Source organism: Parus major, chromosome 1 (genome assembly GCF_001522545.3).
Source record: "Parus major isolate Abel chromosome 1, Parus_major1.1, whole genome shotgun sequence".
NCBI lineage: Eukaryota > Metazoa > Chordata > Aves > Passeriformes > Paridae > Parus > Parus major.
The window spans coordinates 65,731,250-65,749,769 of NC_031768.1; the positions used below are offsets into that span (position 1 = coordinate 65,731,250).

The window sequence follows — 18,520 nt, forward strand, 5'->3', positions numbered from 1 at the left end:
TATATGCATCAATTTTTTCTTACCCCAACCAAAAGTGTCTACTGTATTTGTCATCTAAAATAAGAATCTAATCATTTTTATAACATGAAAATCCATAAGCAGCTCACATAGTGTTGAAGATATAAATTTAGATTTTTAAAAAAAAATGAATAGGTGAAAGAAAATTCCATTTAGATAGATGGTGCATACTACCATCCTCTATGAGTAACCTTATGACTTAGGACAACAAGCCATTATGCATGAAATCAAGAAACAGCATACATCTTTGCAGAATTAGAATTTAAATTACAATAGCAAATGCCATTAATATCACATTGAAATATCAAAAAATATCCTTAAAATGGATTGTAAAGATTTTTGTACCATGAGCAGACTTAAGTTTATTTTCTATTCTCAGAAGTACTTTATCAAAAGCCTTTAAATTTGTATCACAGTATACTTGTTCATTCTATGAATTTAGATGTAAACTCATGGGCTAGAGTTATGATTGTACTGATATCAGTACAATCTCTAGACAACTTTTAGAAATTATGACAGACTCTGAATGCAAGTTTTAAGACACATTGACACCATATTGATAAATATATTTTTTCCTCTTTCCCTCTATTTAAGCACACATAAATCACAAGCCAACTCAGAAACCGCAAGTGACCGGTTTATACCTAACCATGCCACAGACACAGACAAGCTGGTTCTATGTAAGAAAGATGGACTCAAAAAAAGTGTAGTGATTCAGATGCAGCCCATGCCCAAGTATCACTATTTAGATATTAATCATCTTTATGCTGGCTATAGCTGAACTAATTAATCCTGCCTGCCCACATTACCTCTGCAGAGATCTACCTTAGCTGCAGAGTGGTGCCAGTGTTTCTAGTTTCAGGGAAATGTATTAATTTGGCCAATGCCTTTGTGAATGAGCTATGCTTTTACTCAATTCCAAAAGGGCTTTTAACATCTATTGATCCAGACACATAATGATACCTCAATCCAGCTCTACAGAGTCAGCTCAGGTCTGCAGGCAGTAACTCTAACTTCTAATCCTTCTGCATTATCCAAGATTGCCATCATAAATAATAGAGTTGACTGCAGTATATAGTAATTCAAATCTTGGGATAGCACACATGAATGCATCATTACACCTTCAAGCACATTAAAAAAATCCAAGTACCAGAAAATGCAGCAGTTAAGGAGAACCATCTGGCAGGCATAAAGAGGCACAATGAAGTTTGAGATGAATACTGTATAGGACCACAGTATTGATAAAAATTAACATAATAATTGAATTTAAATAGCGGTTTGCTCATATTATTATGCAAGAAATGAAGTAAAAGATCTGTAATATTTTAACTCATAGAAGAACTATAAAATCAAAAGGGAAGTTTTTAAAATTCTCATTGCATGTACAGTACTGAAGGATATTACTACCTGAAAATGATCAGAGATAGGCAGAAAACAGACTGCATGCTGTCTGTGGGGTTGAGGGGGAGGATAATTTTTTTTTGGAGGGTGGGGGGAAGCTGTAGAGTATTTATGGCTTGGGCTTTGTTTTGTGGACTTTTTCCCTCAGAGAAGTTGCTTAGACTTCTTTTAGATGAAACTTCCTTTTTGGAGGAGGAGGGAGGAATGAAACCGCACTAAGTAGCAGCTATTGCATACAACACAGGTTTCACACGTAACATTCTTCACCCTACATACTTTATGAGAAAGAGCATCTGATCTGCTTGAATTCTCAGATAAATTTTCCCAGCCTCTTCAAAAACTTTTCTTTCCCCACATTGTCCGACTGGCCTCAAAGAAATGTGTATCTAGACACAAAAATTCATACTGAATCCATTTTCCTCCTCAATATTGCATTCTAAAAACTTAATCTGCCTAATTTGGAGGACTGTATCCAGAAGTTTTAACAATTTCTAGGGATGCTCACTTTATTCACCTTGGCAGCTGAACACAAATTAAACCTGAAGATATGAAATATGAAAATATTTATCATTAGAAACAGGTTGCCAAAATCATTCTTTTAAAAAGGTTGTTGTTGTTGACAGAGGGAAAACAATATTGATGAGAAGACTGTCATCTAAGTTGAACAATTTTACAAACAGAATTTAACAAACTTGCCAGCAACTAACATGAATCAGCTTGCTGCACAGTAATTGACATTACACATTAAACTTGCAAAATTCTGTGCAGTCACACAAAATTTCTCTCCATTCTTTCCTACTTTCAACACTCCTAGACATAAAAGATACATCAGCCCATTCCTACATCTCTTCTATATTATGCCTTTCCTAGAAGAGATCAGCTTGTCTGCAGTGGAGCCAAGATACAGATCAAAAATGAAACTACATGTGTCAACCAACACTAAATCAGAGAACTATGACAATTACTGAAAACATAACTAATTTCAAAAAAACAAAAAAAAATTAGTAGTTTTCCATTATTAAAAAAACAGGAGAAAAAAAAAAAGGTGATAGACCAAAGCAGGATGATGCAGTACCTCCAACGGTTATGATACTGTTTTGAAGTACCTTAGAAGTCAGAAACTTGCACTCCTAGGATTAAAGTGAAATTTGCTTTGGCTTTTTGTTTGTTTTGTTTTGTTTCTGTTGCAGTTATTTTATTCTATTTTATTTTTAAACCACTACACATATCAGGTTCTCTAGACTCCTCATTCCTATGATAATTTTCCCTGTGAGATTTGCCTTTATCTTGGATTGTGTATTACAAAGTTATCTAGATTCAGTTTTACAAAAGACACCTTTAGTTAAGGCAGGCATGTTGCTTTGGAGACCTAAGTATGATTATTAATTACACACCATTTAACTTGAAGAATATATATAAAAGAAAATGATGCCAGTATTTGTTTTGTCTGATACTCTTTGGGAAAGAATCCTTTATAAAGATAAAAATCCTTTATTTTAAACTACTCAAAAGTAATACAAAAGGATTGTATGAATAACTCCATCGCAGGTGGTTAGTATAATAACTATTGAAAGTTAATCTTAGCATAAAGTAGTATTAAGGAAAATCATACATCAACAATTAATGTTTCCATGGGCTACAGCTATGGCATCTCTCTAAAGTGCTTCCTTAGCTGCCAGTTTAAATATATTTTTTTCCTTATGTAAGACTGTTGAAGAGAAAAGGGAAGTGATTTCTTTCTTACTCCTTTTCAATTCTTTTCTCATAACATATGACAAAGCTAATAAGACTGCTAATGAGGTTTCATTCACAAACATGAGTCAGTTGAATAGGTGCTATGTGAGAGAACTAGAGATGCAAGAGACCTCTGCTTACAGGCAAAACATTTTGGGACACACACTCCAGTAATAAATTAGCCACCCCTAATAGTCCCTGGATTTTCTGGCATATGCAGAGGTACAGCAGTTCAGGAGTTTACAACAGATCTCTGCTACACAAGGCAGTGGCTGTATTTTCATTATAAACTCTTGTCCAGGCAGACCAATTTGGCAAGTCACATTCCAGCTGTCACTGCTTGGGAAAATTCAAGTAGACAAGATTTTATCTGACCACAGCTAGCTCACACTAGTGATGTGAAATTTTAGGAGCAATATCCAGCATTCTGCCCTTCAAAATGGAGAGGGAGAGGGTTACCAGCACTCAACAATGCAAATTCTGAATTTTACACTGGAGGCAGCAATGGACTGGGACCTTGGCTCTCTATGAGAGCTATAAAGGCAAATGCAACAACCTCAGGAAGGATTACTTCCAGATCTACTCTTGAGTTTAAATACCTGTGCTATCTATGACAAGAAAATTATTGAAAGAGAAGATGAGAGGAGAGGTTTGGAAGATAGGATACTACTTAAACTGAAGACATTAATAAAAATTATTGTAAACTTGCAGATTTTTCATATTAAGCTAAAAAATAAAGTCAATACATCAAATTAATTCCTGTCAAGCTGGGCTGTTTCATATCTGTAGAAAATGATAGGCAGCCTGCCTATTTCTTATCAAACTATAAATCTTAAAAATTAGATGTGCAGTTATACCTGTCTTACTTAGGAAATACAGATAATTTTAATAATTCTTTTTTTATGTACAGATGATGAGGTTTGTTGTTTTTTTTTTTTTTCTGTTAATAAAGCCCCTCTAATACTAAAAAAATCCAATCAGCAAATCAAATAATTGAGAATTCTGAGCTTATTAAATAGATTTTTATATTTACAGGAGAGAAAGAGGTGAGAAGGATTCAAAAAGCAGTAGAACTGGGACAGCCCTCTGTTGCTATAGATACACCTTTATAGGTAAGACAGGTAAAACTGAGCATCAGATACATGAAGAGACAATAATCTAATAAATAAGGGGGAACAAGAAAAGAACTCATTAAGTCCACCACTTTCCTTATTCCATTTCTCAAATGAACCTTTTCATGTTTAGCATTCTTTCCCCACTACCTTCTTTCTTTGATCCCAAAAATATTTTATTCTCTTATTTGCCTACTTCCTTGCTCACTTTCAGCATTATTTTTCTTGAAACCTATGTACCATTAAATAAAATATGAGAAAATAATGTACATAAACCAAAACCATGTTAATTCAACATATGAATTACACCTCATCAAGCAGACATTTGCTTAAATTTTTGTTCAATGTGTTCTTGAGTTAGGATCACATCTTCTTGTATTATGCACTTTACAATCATATAGCACAATGAATTACAGATCTCTTTTTAGAATATAATCTAATTATAGAAGAAATGCATTGACTTATTCAAGAACAATCTTTTTTCTACTTACAGTTCAACTAACTCCAGAAATGTTCTGTACATTTTCAATTAAACATTATGAATGTTCTCACTTGCTGGGTAGACCACACACTTGGGAAGAATCAGTCTTTATCTCAACTTCTAAAGCTTACATTACATTAGCTTTTCATTTTTAAACAGATGTAGTTATTGCTTTGCCATCTATTACAGGTTCAGCTCATTAAAGAATTTAACATAGATTTTATTCCTATGTGAAGACACATACACACATAACCTTCCTTAAACTAGAAAAAAGCATTTTTGTCTTCTGCTTTGCCAGTAAATAAAAACATACAGGGTTTTTTTTTCCCCAAGCTTATTTCAAACCAAACATTTATTTTTCTATTTCCCTTACTTTACAATGCTTCAAGGGAAAGGACATCCTGTAAAAGAGATTTAAAAAAATAAATATTCCACATTAGCCAATACACAACCAGCTTTTCTGTCTTCCAAATTTGTTGTCACTTTTAGTATTAGATAATTGTTTTCTCAGTTAACTATTTTTTAACTATCCAATATAATAAGAAATATCCAGAATAATTAATAGAAGAATATTATAGGCAAGAAAATAAGCCACATGCTCAAACCTGTTTTGTCACCTAATTCAAATAGAAAAGCCAGCTTATCTTGCCCCTAAACACGGCTTTCTAGCAGGCCTTGGTTACAAATAATCCTCCAGGGAAACACCACACCAGTTGTTAAGCATTACCTTTTCAGATCTGTTACCCCAAAGATTTAGGCCACACATTATGCTGGAGAAGTTTAGCTATCCTGTGTTTCCTCTAGGACAGGAGCCTGCACAGCGACAAGGACATGGCAAGAGATCTTTTCAGAAGTAGCCATAGCTGAGCTGGTGTTGAGAAAGGAGTCACCATGCCTGGAGATACTTAAAAAACGTGCAGATGTGGCATTTAGGGATGTGGTTTAGTGGGGGACTTGGCAGTCCTAGATTAATGGTTGGACTCCATGATCTTAGAGGTCCTTTCCTAAAGGATTCTATGATTGCAAATCAGCATGGGTATTAATAGACTCCTAGGTAGTCCTTTCTAGGCTTCCAGTAGAATCATTAGCACTTGTGAAGGCTTTTCAGCTTAGAGATGTCTTCCATAGTATCAGAGGAGAAACTTCACTTTCAACTAAAAATTCTCTTGGCATGTCCCCAGTCACTACTGCAATTGTAATATGGTCACAAAATGCCTGATCATAGCTCTATGACTTTCTTACCACGTATTAATTAATTTTTGAATGTTATAAAATATGAATTCAAATGACACAGACTTTGAGAAGGCAAACAACATTGTGCTCTCAAGGAAAAGCATATTGATTTCTTTCAGAAGTTGGATTAACTGTCATAAAACTACACTTAAAGACTCTAGAGTGATTTGAATTCATCATTTAATCATATCAGTTTTGTATAGTAAACTACTTCTTTTAAAAATAATATTTTATTAAAAGAAAAAAGGATAAAAGGAAAAATGCAGAAAAAATTAGAGAACATTCCCACAAAAAAAAAAAAAAAGAGGAAAAATTTAGCTTAATTTAGTTTCTATCTTGGTTAAAAGAGGCTTACCAAACTGTTGTTTCCACCTGACTGTCATGCAGCTGTCGATTGTCTAACTGGGCAAAGAGAGGAAAAAGAACCTGGATCCCTCCGATGGAATGAATTGCACTGTGAATGGAGTGGGTTACAATAGCTTTCACATCCTAAATATATAAAATAAAGGAAAAACCAGAATTAATCTCAGTTTTAAAGGACGGTTAAAAATATAATTTTGGAGCACTTTAACACCAATTTGAGTGCAGACTTTTAAAAATTTTGTTTTGATACTTATACTTCAATTATAATCGCTATATTTAAAGTCAAACTTTAAACAGAAAATTTTCAGTATTATGGCAAACTCTGCCTTATAGTATGAAGTCTGTATTCATTATGGAACATTCTTTTCCCTGCTATAGAATGGGAGCAAAGAAATAACAGTTCAAGTGAAAGTTATATTAAGAGCTGACAACTCAAAAGAACAATCTCTATACACTAGCAGACAAAACCTCTGAGTGGTGTTCAGCCAACAGCAGTCACAGAACATCAACTTGACAGCACCAACCTGAAGCATGAGAGCATGGGGGGAGTGTACAAAAATTGAAGGATTCTCCTTTGGTGAGGATTCAAGGCATAGCTGAGCGTCGGTGGCCTTTGCATTATAGGTAAAAGCGATGCTACTCGCGAGTTTCCCATCATACAGCACTTGTTTATGGTGTTCAGCCAGATGAATGTCACTCTCGGATTTAAACTTGAACGTGCTCTGAAAAAAAACCAAAAGTTTTACCAAGTAACTAACTTAGACAAATTCCTCACCACAAAATTTGCAAAAAACTACATTGGACTTGAAAGGGAATAAATAAACTACTAAACTTGGCTTGCATTTACCAGTAGCCTAGTGCTACTGAATGATCAGAAAGATTTTTTTTATTTTTATTTATTCTACACCACATCAATGTGCCAATACATTATTTGGTATTTTAGGTATTATCTCTCCTTTCAGCGTCAGTGTTTACACTGATCTTAAAAAACGTCACATTAACCAGCCATAAATAAGTTCAAATAAAATTTAAGCTTAAAACACATTAAAAATAGAGCACAAATTAAATGTGCTGCATTTTAGTTTATATGAACTCACTCAAATTAGAATATAAAATGCTATATCACGTAGATTAAAGGAATAGTTATTTTTGAACAACATTAAAATCTATGCTTCATTAACAGTCAGGCGTGTATATAAACAAACCACTTAAAACAAAATAAAATCCAAAATAAATAATAAATTCCACATTTCAAATTAATGATTCTCAAATTCAGAACTTTTCCAATGAAGACCGAAGAGTTTTATTATTTAAAACATATCATGATTCATATCTGATTAAAAATTAAGTTTTTTGGCAACACTGACAAATCAATAAAGAACAAGATAGATTTCTGTCTTTCTGCAAAGCATTGTCAGATTTATTTTGCATATAACAATTGCATAAAACAATCATTTAACAGTGGCAAAAAGACAACTAGTAGTAACACAGTAACGTGCTGTACTGATACAAGGAAAGCAAATTTGTTAGCAATGACCACCATTTTATTATAAATTAAGATATAAATACAACTATGTGTGTATATATATATAATTATTGCTAAAATATTTACTGAGTTAAAAATAATTTATTTCTGAGATTATACAAGTCATTTCCCTTGCTTTCACTGTGATGTTATGATCACTAGTGATCATAATTTTCCTTATCCCTTTGGTTCTACCAAATCTCCCCTTTCCCCCCCAGAATGAAATCCTCTATCAATGAAACTACTGAAAGCACCAGCACTGGGGTTATCCCTCTTAGAATTAAAACAGTCAATTTATAGGCTATCAGCTGCTCTTTCCAAACAAATTAGAAGTTCCTACCATGTATGTAACCCCATAAACCTCATCTGTCCTTCGCAGAGCTCTCAGAGCTGCTGGAAACCCTGAAAAAATTCTTCTGATTACCAAAAATTTTCAATTTTCCAATATTCTTTTGATTACAGCCAAACAATGGGAAAGCACATCTGCTCAAGTGACTGACACACAGCAATATAAGGTCTGCTGACCAGCACCCCTTTGCATGTGGGCCATAAGCTGAACAGACTGGAGCTGCTGGAGAACCTTCAGAGCACATCTGTCAGCCAGCACTGTCCCAACCTTAGTGATGCCCAGCAGAAGGGAGGCTGCAATGATGAAAAGGTACCAGACACAGGTACCATAACAGAAAACACAAGCAGGAGGGGCAAATGCATGTAAATAGCAAGTCTATGGTTCAGTCTGCATTTGACAATGGAGGATAATACCTTCAGCTGCACTGGGAGGGGTGTTGCTAGTAGGTGGAGGAAGGTGCTGCTTCCCTTCTACCTAGCCTTGGTGAGGCCACACCTGGAGTGCTGGGCTTCCACTGGGAGCCATGCACTTACTGCAGAGAGTGCAATGAATGGCCACTAAACATGAAGGAATAGAAGCATCTCTCACACAAGGAAAGGGTGAGAGAGTTGTGTCTCTTCAACCTGCAGAAAAGTGGCAGAGATCTCATATATAAAAAACAGAAGGGAGATTGAAAAGAAGATGGAGTCAGACTCTTCTCAGTGGTGCCCAGTGGAAGGACACAAATTATCAGCAAAACAGAAACAAAGAAGGCTCCCTCTGAACATCAGAAAACACTTTTTCGCTGTGAAGATGCTCAGCAAGGTGACAGGGTCTCTATCTTGGGACTTGTTAAAGTACTGTCAGGAGACAGTCCTGGGCAACTGTATCTAGGTGACCCTTTTTGAGCAGGGAGGTTGGAGCAGAGGACCTGCAGCTTCCAGTTGCTTCTTACATCTTCAACCTCTCTGTGATTCTGTCATTTGCATTTGGGTTAGGAGTCCTTTTTGCAGGGAAACTCCCAGTGGCCTCACTTATTACGCTCCTCATACTGCAAAGCTGTTCAGAACCAGAGACTTTCAGGCTGAAACTCAAATATCCTGAATTGGCGATATTCATTCAGCCCACAGAATGAGACTACAACCAATCCAAAGTAAAAGCATCAATATAACACACTGTGAGTATTCAGACCTCAGTACTAAATGTTTTAATCTAGAAATGTATTCACATCGTGTTACACTACTTACTGAAGTAGAAATTCCCAAAGAAGAAATATTATGCTTAGAACTTGAGAGCTGGCTCTCTGTTGATATGGCTGCCTACATCTCACTTATCAGGAAATGACTGCTACAAATTACAGATTTGTCCTGAGGAAGGTGACATGAATTTCACCCCAGAGGGCATTTTAACTATACATAGAAATCTCTGTACAGTTTCTGCAGAGGAAAAATAATTTAGTGATTTAATTGATTTCCAAAGATATCTCCTTGATGCTTGCACTGTATTTTAATGTTTTACCACATTAGAACACCTATTACCCTGAAAATCTTTCATACCTCTCAGCTTTTTCAGATTCCAAAATTCATAAGGTTTTTCCACTATACAGTTTTTCATAACTTTTCTGTTTAAATAAGTCAGTGTTTTAACACAAAATCTTATAATTTTATTACCAATGTTCTAAACTGCTTAAGTTAAATCAATTTTATACACAAATTTTGACATTATTATGCCTTGTCGTTGTCAGTGTTTAATATGCCAAAATAATTTATAAGAGATCCCTATTTGAAATTGAGATACAAATAAGTTATGAATCAACAGAATACTGCTTCACACTTTTTGAAGAAAAAACAAGAATTAAAGGAATATTCTGCCATCAAAACCTAACAAAAGTGATCATAATCTGGAAATTCCTGTCTCCTAACCTAAAAGATTATTATAACAGAATGTAAAGAGAAGCTAAAAATTCTGATATATGATACTCCTTTATTACTAGCATTGATCCACAGAAAGAGAAAAGAAATTCAGTATATTCATACTGTACTGGGGACATGGGAAAATACATCCACAGGAGGGTAGTAGAGGCTATTATGCACATGCAACTCTGATCTGGCACAAGCAGTGTGAGGGTATCAAGACAGAAAGAGCGAGCCTCAGATTTAACATATTCTATATAAGGTAAAATACATAAACAGGATCCATATAAAGTATGTCTGTTGCTCCTACAGGAATAGGAAGTAACAGAGAGACATGAGAATTACTCCAGGACTGTATTCTCCAGTAAAAGAACCTGTGCTTGATCAGGAACGGCTTGAATACCAGCAGCTCTTCCCTTTCATTTAGCAGGAAGACTGCAGATTTTGATTTACTGTTCACTGCATTTTCCCCCTGTAGGTTCAGCAATCATACATAAAATATTTTCTTGTACTATATAATTGGTTTAGGCAAATTTGAATTTTTGGTGCTATTCTGTTCTGTGTCTGCATGAATGAGTGTAGTCTTACTCCAACCACACATGACAAAAAGATTGGTATTGCAGCACTGATCAAAAATAAACTCAGAAGCAACATATGGAATACCCTGATAAATTGCTTTAAAATGCCTATGGGAGCATTAGGAGGAGTGGCACAGATTTGACAGGGCTATTAGAACAGAGCTTTGAGGAACATCCTTTTATAAACAGTGCCAAACACTGGTATCAGATGCATCTCTTCCTCTCACATTACCTCCCCTGCCCCTCCATTGTGTTTATCAGCCCCTCGGGATCCCAGCGCAGACAGGCTTTCCTCTCTGCTGCTTGGGAACAAGGGAGGAAGCAGGGAAAGCACAGGGAAAACAAGGATGCTGCTATCATTTCCTTTTTCTTTCTTCAATCTCCAACAACTGAAAAGGTCCACAGAGTAGGTAAAAGTCCTGTTCAGCAATGGCAAGACTCAAAATGAGTATGCCTTATTACAGATAAATCCTGGGAATGCAAATACTGAATCGTAATGTTTCCACTAAATATAGCTTCAAATTTCAAGGTATGTTACAGATTACTTTGGGAAGACATAATGGGGAAGAGACAAATCACATGGTTCTATTGCCAGTATGTTTGCCTCTCTTCCCCTTAAAAATTTGATTATGAATAACTACTTTGCAATAGCTACAAAGAGTGCCAGTTTCTCAATATTTCTACTCACACAATGTAACTTTCTTTTTTAAAAAAACCTTTTGCTACAAGCGAAAATATAGTATTTCAAACTAAAACATTTGCTCAACAAATACATTTTTATATTAGGGCAGGCTGGTTGTAACCAAATGCACTTATAAGAACATGCTGAACAAGATCAGCACGGAAGGACAATGAATTGTTTCTATATTACTGCACTCTGTACAAGCATGTAATGTGCAATAAATAATATAAAAATTATACATAAATACATAATTATTTGATATACATAATAAGTAATACTTATTTTAATGACTTCACTAGTCAATCCTAAAACCTGTTGCTTCTACCTGTACTACAGAACAGGAGTGGGACAAGGTGCAACAGATTCATTTATATTTGTAGATCAAGCTCTCACTTTTCCTGAACTTTGTGGCTTTGGTGTCATTTGCAACATTATTTACTGTTTGTGTGAACAGACTGTCCTGTGTGCTGGTAGATTATGCAGATTTCTCTGTTTTCCAGAGGTCTTAATGGAAGTCATGACAGCCTAGGTGCATTATGAATGATTTTGAGGGCAGCTGAATGAGAGGCAAAATCATAGTCTCTTCTCATGAGCAAAGAAGGTAGAGGAATGGTTGCTTCCTCTAAAGAATCAGATCCTCAGACATAATGGACCAAAGTATGGATTTAAAATCAAAGGAACCACCACATACTGTCATAAGAAGGAAAAAAGATCTGCATAAAAATGTTTTAAAAAAAAAACCTCAATTATTTTGAATAATCCTACTTTGGCAGAAAATGTTTGGCACAACTGGAGTGCACAATTCATCTAGGGTCTTTTTAGGAAAAGTTGATCAGGTGATTTTCCCCGTTGGCTAACAGTACCAACAATTAGAATGAACAGAAAATGTAAACTACTTAAGAAAAGTTTCTGAAAGGCCAGTTTGCTTCAGCAAGTTGGGCAAGAGGAAGAACATGACCTCTAATGCTCAGGAATACAAGCTACATGTTAATTGAGGCTCTCTTAGATTATTAAATTCCATACAGAAGAATTCTGAACTGGTGGGCCTTTGCACCAGCACAGAATCTGAAAGAATTTACAGAAATAAACTTAAATGATATATGAAACAGGTAGGCTTTGAGTGAGAGCTACCATTGGTACCCTGAAATCTCTAAACTGTAAGACATGGTTCCTCTTTTGGTTGTGAGTAGATCTTGCGCTGAAAAAAGGGAAAAAAAGTCTTCTGTTTTGTCTTATTTTTGAGGGGAATAAGAAAGTCAAAGAAACAAATGTTGCTATTTCGAAGATACTGCTCTGGGAGCCTGCTCTTTTTAACTGGTATTAAATAGTAAAATATACTTCCAGATTTTTAGACAAGGAAGAAAACTCCTTCAGAGAGCAAGGGGGCATTAACTGCTCTGTGTACATGACCCAAATCTAAAACCATGACACATGAAAGAAGAATTTCCCCAAAATATTAAATATAGCTGACATTTTTAAAAAAATCACTAAGAAGCTACAGTTGTGCAGAAATGTAGTTTAAGAGAAGCCTATGAATCAAGCAGGGCAACTTGACAACTGTAATAAGGTTAGTGCAGCAACTATTGAAAATGTCATTTAGCATGAAAGCTCATATCCTTATCGACCCCTTCAACACTCAAAAATATTACATAATAATTTGCACTTCTTGAAACACACTAAAGCCTTATTCATGTTTGATATCACCTCAGTATGCTTCTGCATACTGGAATCCAATAATTTAATAAATTCATAAAGGTTTACAACATTTATTATTAAGAAGTATAAGGCTACATTAATTTCTCTTGTATGACCAAGAAATACTTGCAGAAATATTTGTCCACAGAAAATACTGTTTAAGGTTTAGAATAAAATATTCCTTTTTTTGCACAGGTGATGGACTTTTCCTAACTGACTAAATATTTTTAGTTTCAAGGCAGATTTTAACCATCAACTATATATGCAATAGACCACTTCTTCTCCAAGTAATCCTGATATATATATGTGGTTATTTACACTACATAGATACATACTGTAAAAGATATTTCCAACTGCCTCTGTCATTCAGGTGCTAGATATAATCAAATAACTAAGAGTGTGCATTTTCAACACACAAAATTAATACTATTATAATCTAAATGTAGATTTTTACTTAGAGCTTTTAAAAGTTTTTATTTTCAGAGTATATTATATATTTTGAAAAACTGAAAATCTACTTTGGAAGAAATCACAAATTTCAAAAATTAGAAAAAAGAAAACTGATAGCATAAACTGAAATTCATTATAGTTTACCTAGGGTTGTATTAGTTTTTATCCACTAAGTAGCTTCTGCAGATTTCTGTGAAGTATCTGTATTGTTTTTCTTGATGCAATAGTACAATACACAGCCATTCCAAGACATGTCTGAATAGACATCCAAGTTTATGCATGCACCATCAATTTGTCCAATCTGTCCCCTCAATTTCAGTGACAAAAGAAGTTCACCTTTTACTTTAACAGGACCGTCTGAAACCATGCGTTTGAAGAATTGGTTTATTATGCCTTGTTGAATGTTAATCTGCCTTAACTCAGGTTTTTAAACACAAACAGTAGAGAAGAAAGTTATTCCTCTGGTATTTAGTGCACCAAATACAAAATTTCTCTAATCTGATTATGACCCAAAGTAATTAATTTCACATACAAACATATTTTGGCTATGCTTAAAACTAAACTTTCACCTTTCAAAAATATAGAAGAAAATTAGGGTTAGTTAGGATACTTGACAAAATAGTTTTATGTTGCTGAAAACTAATCACATGAAAAAATCTAGATGATTCAAGGAGGAATATTCACATGCTTCATACATCTTCCAACTATATCTGTCAATCATTTTCTTTTTCTAGTTTTATGCTTCTTCGGATCTGGTATTACCTTATATCCAGGTCCTAACTGATGTATTGCAAAAATCTGTGCCGGGTTGAGTGCTTCAGTGAATACATATACTGCTCCAAGCTGGCCACAGAACACTCTATTTGCATCAGCAGTCTCCGAAGATCCAAGAAAACATTTATCATAGCTCTGTATTGGAAAGAGGCAGTTAATAATGAAATAATATTAATGCACAGCTACTAAAGCCACAAATAAAGAGGCTGGAATTAAAAAAATAAACTAGACATCATCAATCTTTTATTACTACCTGTGATGAACAACTTAATTTTGAATATTGTATCATTAATTGTTTTTGAGGTCCATATGACTGGCTGCTAGGATTTGTTTTCTATTAATTGGTCAACATACAACAAAGAAAATTAGAATAGTACATTCAAGTACGAAATAATCCCCCCTCCTGCCTTCTAGGAATATGACACACTTGAACTTCCTTGTAATTGTACTCAGAACTCCTACTGCTAATACACAAGAACACACAGTGAAATACTTTCTTTCACTGTTGTGCAAATAGAGCTAAACACCTCTGAAAGGAAAAAGAGAAACAAATATAGATTTTTCTAGCTTGCAGCTGTTGCACAGTGTCCCTCTCTGACTGCAGCCTATAATGATTTGGTTTGACCTTAAATCTTCTTCTGCCTTCTTCTATACTCGCAAGAGTTATTTTCTGTGCCTTTTTCCAAAAACTATCTCTCCCTTCTGCTGTTCTCCACCTGTCCACATGATATTATTTCAGATTAGAAGTGATTTTTTGTGGCTGTTTTGCAAGATTTTGGTTAAGTTTTTCAAATGTTTGCAGAAAACCTTTCTAGAACCTGAGAAACCAGAAAACATGACGAAGCACAAAAGGACAACAGGATGAAGCTCAAGGATCTCTGAAGGTTATTCTCTGAGCTTCCTTGAGTCGTATGTACTTAATTGAATGGAAACGAGGATCTGGCATCACTTTTTGAGCTGAATCAGCAAACCAGTAGAACCTGCATTAGGAAACGTGCTTTTTCATCTGCTTAACTGCTGAGTTTTACGTGAAGGAAAACTTAGTCTAGGGAATGAAATCAAATATGGTGAACTGTTACATCAACTGATCTAGATAGGCTAGATGGACAGGCTGTTAACAAGGAAAAGGAGACACAGGTGTAAGGACAGACAAAGATCTGGAGCTCAGTTTTAAGAACAGGTGAGGGAAGAAGTATCCAGGATTTTGTCTTTCATTTATCCTTCCTTGATTTACCTGAGTTAATCACACCCCTTCAACTCCTGGTAAACCTAATGGCAAAATTTTATAAAAAATTTCAATTACTTTATTCAAGTCTTGCTTAGCCTTGAAGGCTTTCCTGACACTGTGCCACTACTGTCAGAAAGTGTTACATCAATCAATGTTGAGCAATTACCATTTTCAATGGTTATTTGACGAACTTGTCTGAGATACTGATGCCACTTTTTTCCTAGTTGATACTTAAATATTCTGTGACTACATTCCTGCCTATTATATATATATATATACCTAAATATATATATATATACCTAAAGGGTATTTTCCTGGATTCCTCAAGTAAGCATTAATTGTACACCTATTTTTTTGTACAGCTATTGTAGCTCACAATACATTCTGAGTTCTAATTAAAGTTCTAGGTTTGTTATCCTCTAGCAATTTCCTTTTCTGTCTTTTTTCATTCTTCCCAGTTTACACTTTCCCATTTCTGACGCTTCATTCTTCACTTCATTCTTACATCATTTGCATTTCCATTATTTTTAATTGGAAGGGTGGGCTAACTCCTGATTTCCTGGTAATTTTATCCACTTCTGTTCCAGATGCCAAGCAATCTGTAAATCTGAGTTATTAATTAATTGATTTATTTAGAAATCAGCACCCAATACTCATAGCTCATTTGGTCTCCCTCCAACTATTGCACATTTCCACAGTTTTAAACCTGACAGACACCTCGTTTGCTTGCCTATTTCTGTACATCCCTGGTAGTATGTCATTAATAACTCTAAGACAAAGTGATTGACAGATCTACTTCACTCAGTCCCTTGGCCCAAAACCTCCTATTTTATTTAAATAAAAAAATAAAATTCTTGGGACTTATGGACCTTTTTATTTAAGGACTGAACTTAAACCTTAATAATCTCAATTAGAAGCCTTTTCTCAAATGCAGTATAAGTGCTATGATGTTATCAGTGTGTTGGCTTTTTATCACTTAAGTAAAGTTTTTAGATCCTTCTACAGCTTCCTTATTCTACATTGGAAATGCAAAGTTTTGTGAAAGATATCAAGGCATCATCAACTCATCTTCATCCAACCATCTGAATAAAAATCTTCCACCAAACCTCCATATCCCCACACCTTGAAGAGAAGTTCTATGTTTCTTTTGTCACTTCCCACACCTGGAGAAATTCCTAATCATACAGCTGTAATAGTCAAACTCTTCACTTTAACTTCCATCTCAAATTGCATTTGATATCTTATAAATAATAAACCCTATAAGGCCTATGGAGCTGATCATGACTACTGAGGAACTTGTGTCTGCACACATTTGATTATGTTATACCATTCCATGCATGCCACTTCACCTTTTTGCCATAATCCCCAGCTATATATACCCCTTGGAATATAAATTCAGTGAGTCCTTTATCACTGCCCATGGTATGTTGTATAGGATATGAACACAATAAATACTGGCACTGCTATGGTTTTTGTATTTCATTAAATAGTAGTAATGAATTTGGAGCCAAAAAAGGCTCATTGAAAACAGAGTATTAGCAGCATTTAAAACAGAAACAGCTAATACAAAGAAGTTTATAATGTCTTCCCCTTTTTCATCCAAATTTATATTTTACCTCTAACATTTGGGTGAAACATACTGCAAATATTCAATATATGGAGGCTCAATAAAATAAAAACATATCTCTTAATTCAACATAAATTTTTGAAGAATGCAGATCTGAACCCATAATGGGCACATCATGTATTTCCTATATCTGTCTGGCCATATTACAGAAATAGTTAAGAACCCAGTAAATTCTTGGCCTTTTATAAATAGGAATGAATTCTAACAAATACAAGAAAATAAATAAATAAGCAATTTTTTTAGGGTTCCACTGTTTTTTCCCCCTCTGTCTTTACTTCCATGTCTCACAGGCTACATATGAAAATGGTAAACTAAGGTTTCCAACAGTTCTTGCTTGGATACAAGAAGAAAATTTCAGATATCCAAAAAAACCTCATAAAAATACTAAAGAATGGTAATGCAAAGTGAGTCTGGGAAAAGAGAAAATAAATTCACAATCTCTACCAAGACAAAACCTACGTATAAAAAAATTATATTCGACTCAGTTCCTTAATGTTAAACCAAATAATGTAAATGTAATGAATGTTTTACTAGTCTAAAAATATGTTTAATCATAATGTATATTGTTCAGTGGTAGATTTGACACAGTGAGCAAATGAAAAATCTTGTCAGCAGTACATTTAGTGCTTTTAACACTACATTTTGATTATTTTACAATGCTCATCCATAGAAAAGACAGAAAAGTCAGATCATTTAGTCAACAATATGCAGCTCCTGATCCTTTCTGTTTTCACAACTTGTACTGTTAAATCTATCAGTGTAAACTACACAAATACTTATGCTCAACATAGATGTAAAGAAAGAAGAATAATTGGCTGACTTATGTAGCGTTTTCCCCCAAAACTGTTAAAGTAAATTATTTTATTGACATCTTGCAGGAGACTAAAGTTATATCCAAGTGTAAGGGTATGAAGGTAGATGTCAACAAATAAGCTGGATAATTGCTCAAGAATTTTCAAGGGAATACTTCTAACAACTCAAACTTTATATGAAACAAGAAAGTTCTAATATAGTTAAAACAAGAGCTTCCCTTCCTAGGTAATGCAAAATAGTAAGAAACATATGCACACACTCCCCTATTTTCTCTTTTATATATTTTATACATTTGCATTCATACAGCTTTCCTGAATTTCTTGCTCTTTCTATTCTACTTCCTACTATTGACAGAACAGACTTCTGCTGTTAAAAAATGGAGAGTTAATGATAAGTAGTACCTTTCATAGATTATACTATTAACCAGTGGACAAAATAAAACCTTAGCACATATTTAAATCTTGTATCAAAATATCTAAAGCTTGGTAAACCAATTTCACCTTAAGAAAAAACTGTACTTTTGTTGCATGAGAAAGTAGAAAAGAATTCAGTGAAGAAAATACAA

General features: G+C 34.6%; 1 protein-coding gene across 9 annotated transcripts in view; it reads right to left on the minus strand.

Annotated features, from left to right (window-relative positions):
- The window catches only part of NBEA (neurobeachin), a 457,700-nt gene that overhangs the window by 338,061 nt on the left and 101,119 nt on the right, over nucleotides 1-18,520 (minus strand). For all 9 annotated transcript variants that reach the window (XM_033515238.1, XM_019006696.2, XM_015628205.3 and 6 more), the window contains exons 8-10: nucleotides 14,276-14,422; nucleotides 6,867-7,064; nucleotides 6,335-6,468 (exon numbers count right to left, since the gene is read on the minus strand). In XM_033515238.1, coding sequence (XP_033371129.1) covers nucleotides 6,335-6,468; nucleotides 6,867-7,064; nucleotides 14,276-14,422 — 479 coding nt within the window. The remainder of the gene's footprint in view (nucleotides 1-6,334; nucleotides 6,469-6,866; nucleotides 7,065-14,275; nucleotides 14,423-18,520) is intronic.